The sequence below is a fragment of the Epargyreus clarus genome, unplaced genomic scaffold (genome assembly GCF_041222505.1).
Source record: "Epargyreus clarus isolate Ecla_fem2 unplaced genomic scaffold, WU_Ecla_fem_2.2 ptg000033l, whole genome shotgun sequence".
Taxonomy (NCBI): domain Eukaryota; kingdom Metazoa; phylum Arthropoda; class Insecta; order Lepidoptera; family Hesperiidae; genus Epargyreus; species Epargyreus clarus.
This window is the reverse complement of record NW_027332238.1, coordinates 2166631-2178964: the sequence shown is the minus strand read 5'-3', so window position 1 is coordinate 2178964 and position 12334 is coordinate 2166631. Positions and strand designations below refer to the sequence as shown.

General features: G+C 38.7%; 1 protein-coding gene and 1 long non-coding RNA gene across 2 annotated transcripts; one reads left to right on the top strand and one right to left on the bottom strand.

Annotated features, from left to right (window-relative positions):
- The first annotated feature begins 301 nt into the window (after positions 1–301).
- LOC140755584 (uncharacterized) lies at positions 302–1942 on the top strand. The gene is made up of 3 exons (XR_012103809.1): positions 302–377; positions 745–774; positions 1266–1942. It is a non-coding gene; the product is annotated as an uncharacterized LOC140755584 (long non-coding RNA).
- A 3206-nt stretch (positions 1943–5148) lies between these two features.
- LOC140755631 (cytochrome P450 6B2-like) lies at positions 5149–11700 on the bottom strand. Its single transcript, XM_073090934.1, has 3 exons — positions 10595–11700; positions 9096–9349; positions 5149–5534 (listed from the first exon to the last, which is right to left on the bottom strand). The coding sequence occupies exons 1-3, from the start codon at positions 11698–11700 to the stop codon at positions 5353–5355; spliced, it is 1542 nt and encodes a 513-aa protein (XP_072947035.1). The 3' UTR covers positions 5149–5352.
- Positions 11701–12334: the final 634 nt, after the last annotated feature.

Here is a 12334-nt window from a genome sequence, read left to right as displayed (position 1 = left end):
ATAATTAGGTGTACAAAATGTAAACAAAGGTGTTGGCCTATCAAGAAAATACGTTTTAAATGATAGTTTCTTATTTTTGACGATATTAAAGTAATACAATGATAATAAAATAATAATCTAAATAAATTAAGATAAATTCACATTTTCTAATATTTATTTTACCTCAATGTCGTGTCATACAGTAATAATAATAGAAACAAGGTTTATGGTAGAAAATTAAAATGTGATAATGGTAACACAATCGGGATCTAAATAATTTCTTGTGTCGCCATTTCAAAGTTTCGTCAAGTCAAATAATATCAGCTAATATTATTCATTTTCGTGATCGTGATCGAACTCGAATGATTTCTTGTTTTCATACGCGAGTTTGTTAAATTGTGTGTAGTTGTTAAATATTTTGTTTTTGTTGAGAATGTTAAAGTTTTTGTCTCTTGTTAATTTGTTAAGGTTTCAATACCTATAATCGTGTTTTGATAGTGACATTTCTTTGTTTACATTTTGGACACCTAATTATGAATCAGACTATATATCATATTATGATAAAATGTGATATATAGTCGAGGGTCTCGGGTTCGATCCCCGGCCAGACAGAGATCTGAATGATGAATTTAGGTTTCTGTTTCTGGGTCTGGGTGTCTGTGCATTTGTTTCTGTGTGTTCATAGCCTCCACGATACAGGGATACTAGTGTGGGGCTGTGAGTGTAGAAATCGTTTTATTTTATTTTATTCTTTATAATTTTCAGGTATTGTAAACGGCACTGTAACCAGCCTTGGTAAGTACCTATTCATATACCTTTACATTTTGTCGTCAACCCATTACTGTCCCACTGCTGCACAAGTCTCCTCTCAGAATGAGAAGCATTAGGCCATGGTCCACCGCGCTGGACAAGTGCGTATTGGACTATTGGTAGACTTCACACCTTTGAAAACTGTTTCAAAAACATTATATAGTTAATTTGTTAAATTTTGATACCAATGAATGCATCATTATACAAATTTTCTACTGGAATGAGGAGCGTAATGTTTTAGAGCGTATGTATGTATGTATGTGTGTATGTATGTATGTATGTAGGTGTGTATGTATGTATGTATGTCTCATTCTTTGTCACGCTGCAGCCCAAACGGCTTGACGGATTAACATATGTGGTGTCGTTGGATTTGTCTAATGTGGGAGTGAAATGGGTATATTTATAAGAAGGCGGATTATATTTTTTTATGATTTATTTAGTCACAGTTGTTTATTTAAATAATGTGTTTGTTTCAGGCCAATCTGGGGTCTCGTAAGTTGTTTTTTTGGGTAAATCATAGTATTAGTATGTTGTAACCGAACCACCGGTATATTTTATTTATTTATTTGTCTCATTCTTTGTCACACCTAACAGTCCTAACGGTAGGTTGTAGAAGGTAGAACCCTTTGTGGTTCGACTCCGGCGGCACCACCGCCACACCTATTACTACCTAATAACAGCAGTGTTAAGCGCTGCTGTGTTCCGTTTTGAAGAGTGTAGTAAGGGAGACAGACTTGCATATAGGAGAAGCAGACGAGCATGCAGTCCATTTGATGGTAAGTGGCTACTGCCGCAGGACATCTGTAATCAACCCCAGATAGGATTAGATATTCCTTCCTGAGGTCGGCTACAGATAGCCGCTACCCTTGAGGAGTAAGCTGGAACGCCTAGGAAAAGTATGACTCCCTTACCACACTTCAAACCAGAACACAGCAGCGCTTAACACTGCTGTTATAACAGAAATAGGTGTGGTGGTGCCGCCGGAGTGGAACCACAGAGGTTTCTACCACCTTCAAAATTTATATTTACCATTTTCAGGATCTCGTTTAGATTGTAAAACAACGGTTGGAAAGAAGCTATTTTATAATGTCACACGGCGTGTTTGAAAATTGTAACAGTAATATTAATTGTATCAGTGTTTGAATAAAATTAATTGGCATATACAAATGTCTTTTTCTAAAGTCCTTTATAATAACAAAATTTATTTTAAATGCGTTTTACGTTATGTTATGTAAGTATAAACTAGGGTTTCTGGTCGGGAATTCCCGGATAGGAAATTCCCGGGAAAAACACGATGAGTCGGGACGGGAAAAATGGGCCGGGATCCCGGGAACTCCGGAAATTTCATAGGTCCAAAAAAATCTTTAAAAAATAGTAAATTACTCATAGATTTTAACATTTATGATGATTTTTACATGCAATATTTGGTAAGAACATATTTACAACGTTAAAGTAGACCTTATCGCGAAAGAATATGTTATTTAAGCACAAATTAATACCGAAGTTTCAACTATATTGTAATGGTAGTGCTTACAAGCTGACGGAAATGAAAAATATTTAAACAATTAAGAATATATCAATGTAAGAAGTACATTTACAAATGAGGCAGTAAATGCTCTCTTATTTTATCCGTCCATTCATTAGTCTTTTGAGGAATTGCTGGACATAGGCCTCTTATTATATAAATAAAATTGGCCAAGTGCAAGTCGAACTCGCAGCCCAAGTTTCGTACCACCAAATATTAGTTATTATTGCAGCCATTGAAGTACATGCATTACGAACATTTAACAGTCTACCTATTATATTGAATAGATAGAAGCGAAAATTACCGAAAAGTAGCGGTTTCTTGTATTTATTCTAGTTTAAACTTTTTTATTTTTAGTTTTTATTGTTGCCTCAGGTAGGAATTTAATTCTATCTGGGGTGGATTACGGTTACCCTATTACTATGTACTTGGACTAACACAAAGGCGGCTCTTTATACACAGTTTAAAATCTCGATGTACCTATAGTTGATCTGGCATCGCTGAAAAGCCTAGCATCGTGAAGTGTACGGATAATAGATAAAACATTTCACATGGTTCAGCCCCTAATCTTTACGTTCTTCTATGAAGCCGTATAGCAGGCCTCCCCCAGTTGCAAGAAGTGGGCAATGCACAGAAATAAGAGTTAGAAAGGTTGGAGACATAGAATTCATAATGTTTTGAAAAAATCTCCAGTTCCCGGGAATTCCCGGGAAAATGTGGTCGGGATATCCCGTGAGCCGGGAAAACAATATGCCGGGAAATCAGAAACCCTAGTATGAGGCGATTATCTTAATCTCTATTACAAAGCAGTGATAGCTTAGTAAATAATAAATCTCACCTCTGATTTTGAAAGTTATGTGCGTATTTAATATTAATTATCTCTCGCTTAAATGGTGAAAGAAAACATCGTGAGGTAACGTGCATAGCTGAGAATCTTAAAAAATCAAAGGTATGTAAATTCTGCTAATTCTCACTTGGTCGGCGTCATGGACTATGGCCTAATCCTCATTCTGAGAGGAGACCCGTGTCCAGCAGTGGGAGAGTAATGTTGATGATGATATTAGTCCTCAGCAGCGGCAACGAATCTGGTAGCCTTCAGGTAGAATCTGTTGTATATAAGGTGACAACTATAGTGTGATCAACCATAGATAAGTAAAGATTACTCACTCCTAACAAGAAAATGTACCCAGTTTTGAGAATTGAAATAGTTGCGTAAGAAAGTTTTGCCACGTCTCCGTGCTAAAATGTCCCTAAAATGTTTGAAATAATTATTTATTTATTACGTAAATTACGCAGTATTAGTTATTTATTCGTAAATTTTCTCTAAAAATGTTTTTATTTGTCAAGAATTCAAAAAAGAACTTACTAATAAGCCGTTTGTAGCTTCATTCAATTTCAAGGCGGCGAAGTATCTTTACTAATCTATGTGATCAACACAGATGTCTACTCGGAGTGGCGTAGCTATAAATGGGCCCCGTATCAAAAAGTGTCGGGGCCCCATTATTTATTATATCTATTTTTCCAGGGAAATACTACCTAAGAATAGCGTATTAGAGAATAACATTTTACGATTTTTTGCTTACTGGCGGGGCCCCTCTCGCTCGGGGGCCCCTCATCATTGATACAATAGATACAGTGCTAACTACGCCCATGTTTACTAGCATAGTTACTAGCTGACCCGGCAAACTTTGTACCACCTCAAAATCTATTTATCAAATATATTTCATATAAAACAAAGCCTATGTTACTCGTAGATAATGTAGCTTTCGAATGGTGAAAGAATTTTTAAAATCGGTCCAGTAGTTTTTGAGCCTATTCATTACAATCAAACAAACAAACAAAGTTTTCCTTTTTATAATATTAGTGTAGACTAGTGACCATTTACCAACAGGTGGGCTTTTAATTCGTACTAATGTAAGAGATAAGAGTTATCAATAAAACATATCGTAATCTAGGATTATGACATTTCTATTTATCTTACAAATATCTAATTAATAAATAATATCTACAAATAATAATGTAAAGGTAATGACGAATTATTATGGAAGTAGGGGCGATATATTAATTACTTAAGATTTTTATAATGTAGGAGTAGCAGATGAGCATGCAGTCCACCTGATGGTAAGCTACTGCCGCCCATGGACATCCCTAATCAACCCCAGATAGGATTAGATATTCCTGAGGTCGGCCACAGATGCGCCGCTACCCCTGAGGACTATGTTGGAACGCCTCGAAAAAGTATGTCTTCCTTCCCACACCCTTGAAACCATAACACAGCAGCGCTTAATACTGCTGTTATGAGGCAGAAATAAGTGTGGCGGTGGTGCCGCCGAAGTCGAACCACAAAGGGTTCTACCTTCGAAATGTAAGAATGTTTGGAATATGAGATCTCCCGCCGGGCTAGGTGATCATGCCGGGGGAACGGCCGTGATCCAACAGTCTCAGTTCGCAGCTTGTATTATATGCAACATGTTGAGAAAACTGTAATAGCGTGATTCAGAAACGTGTGGCGCCATCTGTTGACGGGTTGCGGGAAGTTACATACAATTATTATTTCATTAAATAATTAGTATAACAGGAGCTAGTGTTTCATTAATTCTTTTTAAAAAATGATGGCATTAAAATAGAAAAAAGAGTAATAATAATATATAATAAGTAATTATAATGAAAAAAGACAAACCCACTGAGTTTCTTACCGAATCTTCTCAATAGAGGTCGCGTTCCGATCCGGTAGTAGTTTAAGAAAATATTGTAACTGACAATGTTAAGTGCCGCTGTAGGCCTATACTAAAATAATTTCATTTAATTTATAAAAAAACTAGCTGACCCGGCAAACGTTGTGTTGCCATGTAAATAAAAAATGTTAAGGGTGAACAACCCTTATCATTTAGGGGTATGAAAAATAGATACTAGCCGATTCTCAGACCTACTGAATATGCATATAGAATTTGGTGCAAATCGGTAAAGCCGTTTCGGGGGAGTACGGTAACTAACATTGTGACACGAGAATTTTATATATAAAATAAATGCATTTTATTTTACTCCGTCTTAACGTTCCTCTCAATAAGTATGAGAGGTAGTCCTCCCAGGATATTTTGTACTATAGCAGAGCGCGGATCCGTCCGCGGCCGGCGGCAGGCAGTCGGCGCCGGTTTCACGCTGAACCGGCTCAGAAGCGAACATACACCAGCTAACGACTGTATTATTCCAAGGCGTTCACCTGTAAAATAAAAAAAATAAAATAATCAACGTGTTGCATTCCCGGAGTGCCGGCAGAAGTGAAAACTCTCGAAACCTAACCTGAATAATAAAATATAATAAATAAAAAAACTAATGAAAGTGACACCCATAGAAAAGAAACTTGTTTTTTCTGTTCCATGGTGACACCCATTGACATATTTTTTCTAGACACCGGTAGGACTACCATGAGTTTACAAAAGTATTACTCGCTAGCGACTGCGTAAAATAAATGTATGAAAAATTGTACAGCGCCTCTGGTGGTTACTCGTAGAACTAAAATCAGTAGTGACGTAACTCGATACGTAAAAAACCTATCGAAATCAAATCGCTAGCGAATGTCATTATGATCTATTGCCATACAAATTCGGTCCCATGAGTCATTAATTTGACAGACGTTGTCAAGAAATACCGTAACGATAGTATAGTCTGATTCATAATTAGGTGTCCAAAATGTAAACAAACAAATGTCACTGTCAAAATTAACAAGAAACAAAAACTTTAACAAACTCAACAAAAAACTAAAACTTTACAATTATTCACAATTTAACAAACGCGCTATGAAAACGATAATACATTCGAGTTCGATTACAATCACGAAAATGAATAATATCAGCTACGAATCTTAAAAATGACGGCACAAGAAATGTTTTGGGTTCCGATTGTGTTACCATTATCACATTTTAATTTTCTACCATAAACCTTGTTTTTTATTATTATGACTGTATGGAACGAAATTGAGATAATATAAATATAAGAAAATATGAATTAATCTTAATTTATTTAGATTATTATTTTATTATTGTTGTATTAATTTAATATTGACAAAAATAAGAAACTACCATTTGAAACGTATTTTCTTGATAGGTCAACACCTTTGTTTACATTTTGGACACCTAATTATGAATCAGACTATAGTTATGTTATTCACTAGCAAAATGACAATAGTTTTCTATTTACCATTTCTATAGTGGCGTTTTTATGCCGACTCATGGTAATGCTACGGATGACATCTTGACTTTTGCTGTTTGCTTTGCCGTCTTACGAATTTTCGATCAGGCGACGTCCTGATGCGAGTTTAACATTTACCCATCACAAAAAGTGCTCAACGACGCTAAAGAAATTAAATTAATAAAATATAATTAGAAATTAAATTTAAAAAATTAAAAAATAGGTGTCTCATTTGATACCCATGATAAAGGGTGGGTATATAAGAATAATTGATCTGCCATTTTGGGGTGACACCACCACCACCGCCACACCTATTTCTGTTATAACAGCAGTGTTTTTTTTTTTTTTATAATATAAGAGTAGCAGACGAGCATGCAGTCCACCTGATGGTAAGTGGCTACTACCGCCCATGGACATCTGTAATCAACCCCAGATAGGATTAAGTATTCCTACCTGAGGTCGGCCACAGATGCGCCGCTACTCCTGAGGACTAAGCTGGAACGCCTCGGAAATGTCTGTCTCCCTTACCACACCCTTCAAACCGGAACACGGCAGCGCCTAACACTGCTGTTATTAGGTAGAAATAGGTGTGGCGGTGGTGCCGCCGGAGTCGAACCACAAAGGGTTCTACCACCTTCAGTGTAGCGCTGCTGTGTTCTGGTTTGAAGTGTGGTAAGGTAGGCATACTTTTCCAAGGCATTCCAGCTTAGTCCTGATAGCGGTGCATCTGTGCCCGAACACAGATTGGACTCTAATCTTATCTGGAGTTGATTACAGATGTGCATAAGGCCACTTACCATTAGGTGGACCGCATTCTCGTGTGCTTCTCCTATATTATAGAAAAAAAAGAAAAAAAGAAAGAAAGAAAAAAGAACAAGTACAAATATTACGTAAGTATTATAGTAAGCCGCGTAAAACTGCTAGTCCGCTCTGAATATAGAAATGAATCGCGTCGCCATAGCAAATTGTATGAATACACCTACTCGTAACCAACTTCAGAGCGGACTAGCAGTTTGGCGCGGATTACACAAAAGTACTTACTATCCTATTTATTTTTACTTCAAGAACAAAAATCGATTTGTTAGACAAAAACAAACTTATCTTTATAAAGGCTGAGTAATCATGAATAATTATTATTAATCTCTTACATTTAATAATAATATAGTCATGATTACTCAGCCTTTATGAAGATAAGTTTGTTTTTCGTCTAGAAAATCGATATTTGTACTTAGTTTTGTACTAAGTTTGTACTTGTACTTAGTTTGTACTAAGTACAAACATTTCGTTAAACAAACGCTATGTAAAAAAGCGTACTATAAAGTAAGTGATTAATTGACTGACAAAACGGTGTGGTCTGAATTAGCTCCAGTAGGACTACCATGAGTTTACAAAAGTATTACTCGCTAGCGACTGCGTAAAATAAATGTATGAAAAATTGTACAGCGCCTCTGGTGGTTACTCGTAGAACTAAAATCCGTAGTGACGTAACTCGATACGTAAAAAACCTATCGAAATCAAATCGCTAGCGAATATCATTATGACCTATTTATATACAAATTCGGTCCCATGAGTCATTAATTTGACAGACGTTGTCAAGAAATACCGTAACGATCATAGATATATTATCCTACTGACGTAGGGTAACGATAGTAGTTATGTTATTCACTAGCAAAATGACAATAGTTTTCTATTTACCATTTCTATAGTGGCGTTTCTATGCCAACTCATGGTAATGCTACAGCTCCACATGTACCATTACGTTAAATTGACATTGTCAAAAACATTTTTTTTTAAAGATGTGTGTTATGGAGTTTCTTTCGCCGCTTCTTCTCCATAACGAAACACCTTGTGAAGTGGTGGTAGTTGTATTGACATTCAAAAAGTGCTCTGTAAAGAATCTATTTTGAATAAAAAAATTTGATTTGATTTGATTAGTTCTTCATAAAGCCGAGTAATAATGACTAAATTATTATTAATCTGTAACATTTGCGTCATTAATTTATTTACGTCATTTACGTGTCTGCTGAGGTAACGATGACGACCCGCGTGGTGTGGTTACCATACCGGTCTGACACGCAGAGGGTCCCGGGTTCGATCCTCGGATATCTAAATGATGAACTTAGATTTCTGTTTCTGGGTCTTGGTGTTTGTGTATTTGTCTGTGTGTATCCATGGCACCCACGACACAGGGAATCCTAGTGTGGGGCTGTGAGTGTAGAAAGCGTTCATGTTTTTCGAGCGTGTGTGTGTCTCATTCTTTGTCACGCTGCAGCATAAACGGCTTCACAAAGTGAAGGTGGTAGAGTCCTTTGTGGTTCGACTCTGGCTGCACCACCGCCACACCTATTTCTGCCTAATAATAGCAGTGTTACGCACTGCTGTGTTCTGGTTTAAAGAGTATGGTAAGGAAGACATACTTTTCCGAGGCGTTCCAGCTTAGTCCTCAGGAGTAGCGGCGCATCTGTGGCCGACCTCAGGTAGGAATATCTAATCTTATCTGTGGTTAATTACAGCGTCCATGTGCGCCAGTAGTCACTTACCATCAGGTGGACTCCATGCTTGCCTGCTACTCTTATATTATTTTTTTACTTACCAATGCAAGCCCTGGGTCCTTCCCCAAACGGCATGTATGCAAACTTCGGGATCTTGCCAACATTCTCTGGAAGAAACCTAGCAGGTTTGAAGGTGTCAGGGTCTTCAAAGAACCGTGGGTCTCGATGCAGTGACTGCAAGGGTATCAATATGCCCACGTCTTCGTCAATAGTTAGCCCAGACTCAGGGAAGGTGTACTTCTTCACGGACTTCCTTATGAGAAACCCTGGAGAAGGGTAGAGCCGGATCGCTTCTCTAAAAAATAAAGAACAGAGAAATTATTAATTTTTAATAAGTAACAATCGAAGGATTCGACTATCTATACATATAAATAAATTGGAGTGTCTGTTTTTAATATTGAAATAACCGCTTTTTACTACATGCATATGAATATACATACGGTACATACACCAAAATAACATTTTTTACAATTTTTGTCTGTCTGTCTGTCTGTTCTGGCTTATCTCTGAAAGGGGTTTACGACCCGGACCGATTTTGACGGGACTTTTATTGGCAGGTAGCTGGTGTAATAAGGAGTAACTTAGGCTACTTATATTTTAGAACTAGCTATGCCCCGCGGTTTCACCCGCGTTTGATTTACTTTATAACGCGGGTAAAACCGCGGGGCACAGCTAGTTAGAAATAAAATTCCCGCCAAAACATAAAACATGATCTTGAATCATGCTATTGAAGTTATCTAAACATCTTACTCATAAATTAATACTATGAAACTAGTGGAATACTGCTCAGGCATAATGAACCAGATACTTGATATTCATCTCGGAAGGTATAGTCCGCGCCAAACTTCTAGTCCGCTGAAGCTGTTGCGCGCAGGTTTAGTTAGCATATACTCCGTAACGTAAGGGCAGACTAACAGCTATGTACCCGTAGGCGAGAGCGGGCAGTGGACAGGTACCGAGGAGGTCCCGCGCTGTCTTCGTCCGAGAAACATCTACAATTTGCTATTGTGACGCGACTTGTTTCTATATTCGGAGCGGACGAGCAGTTTGGCGCGGATTATGTTTTTTTTTTTATAACATAGGAGTAGCAGACGAGCATGCAGTCCACCTGATGGTAAGTGGCTACTGCCGCCCATAGACATCTGTAATCAACCCCAGATAGGATTAGATATTCCTACCTGAGGTTGGCCACAAATGCGCCGCTACCCCTGAGGACCAAGCTGAAACGCCTCGGAAAAGTCTATCTCCCTTACCACACCCTTCAAAACGGAACACAGCAGCGCCTAACACTGCTGTTATTAGGTAGAAATAGGTGTGGCGGTGGTGCCGCCGGAGTCGAACCACAAAGGGTTCTACCACCTTCAAAACACACCTTCAACATTTTTGTATAGATCTCTCGAGCATTTATACATAAAAGCAAGTCTAGAATTACTGACATGCACGTAACGCTAATTAAAAATGTGTGTATGGGATTCGAACCAACGCGAAAGGCACACACATAAACAAAAACGATATCTCATCAATAATTTAAGGTACTTACTTGAACGCCATTTCCAAATACTTCATTTCTTTGAGGGCTTCGTAGCAAATTTTCCCGTTATATCTACTTAGGACTTCGTCTATTTCTTTCTGGCACCGTTCTTGCTCTTCCGGGTGGAAGGCGAGCTCGTGGAGGATGAAACTACTCGCTGACGAGGACGTCTCGAAGCCAGCAGCGAAGAAAATGAACACTTGGGCCGCTATCATCAGATCATCAAGCTCCAACTCCACTGTTTGTGGCGATCCATCCGCACTGAACTTCTCTATCGATTCGCCAACCACTTTCCCCTTTTGCTTCAACTCTAGAAGCAGGTCAATGAAGTCGTTCCGTCCTGAAGGTTTGTGGTTTCGTTTCTCCACAATCTGCTTGATAATGTGCAAGGTGTCCGTCTCGATTTCTCGGGCGAAGAAGTCTACGTTCTTGAATGTTTCTGGCGCTGCGCGTTTCAGCACAAAAACTAAAGCGTCACGATTTGTTACGGTGAATATCCGCTTGCCGAGTTGACGGAAGACTGACTCCTCTTCGTTTAACGAGTCGAAGTCAAGACCGAAACCACAGCTGCCGATGAAATCTGTCGTGTATCTAGCCATCAGCTCTCGAATATCAATTTCCTTGTCGCATGAACTCTCTGCGACTGTCAGCATCTTCTCAGCTGTTTTGATTATTAATGGAAACATTGCTTTTAGTTTGCCGCTGCTAAACGCTGGTGTTAATCGCTGACGGAGGAGCTTCCAAACATCACCATCAGCGGTAAAGAGGTTCTGGAATAACGGTTCCCTGACATGCTTGTGTGGGTGGACCCCACGTGGATGGAAGTACCTAAAATCGGTGACCAGTACCCGTTTTATCAACTCTGGGTCTCTAAGAACGAGAGCCAAATCGGAAAGTAAATACGCACCCACATACTTTTCGTTCGGGAACGTATTATACCATTCGTCTATTTGCTCAGAGATACTCAAGTGAAGAGTCAACTGCTTGTACACATTTCCGAAGAAAAACACCGGTTTTACATGTTTCACACCCTTTTTGGACCAGTAAGTGAAGTTTCTGGTACCCAAACAGTAGCAATAGTATGCTAATAGCAAAATTAGTACGAATAAGAGCATCGTGCAATAACTACTGATTGAGAAGTTTAATGGATTGTTTTTCTATAAATTCGCGATATTATCTATTTGATAATAATATACAAGGTACTGCGCGCGTTTTTGTTTGTCTTCGCGATTAATTAGCAATCAAATATCATGCTAAAATCCCGTAAGGAAAAAGGTTAATCCTGATAATCCTGATGAGGACAATGGGGCCAAATTATTAAAATCGAATATTGTCATCGGTTTTTGATAATTGTTCAAAATTTTAATTTAGCTACATACATACAGGTACATAAATAAATACCGAGTGTACATACAAACTTGTATATACAGGTGATCCTTTTTTTATCGAGAGGGAAACCTTCAAAAGGTCCGGTGCCGTGGGAGCGTCACAGGGTTTTGTGGGATTTTTACCGCATTAAAACCCTCCCGGTGGCCGTCCTCAGCGCTGCGTAGAGGATTCCGGGATCTCCAACGGAACGCAACCGGAGTCCTCTTGGTGCGTTGCCCCGTCGGGCTCCACCCAGGTGAGCATGACGCTCACGACACCATCTGGTGTTCATGACGGTATGCGACCACACATATCGCCATCCATCCCGGGGTTGCTGGCCGAGCCGTTCGTGCTCCCATTCTTGCCGTCCGCAACAGACAG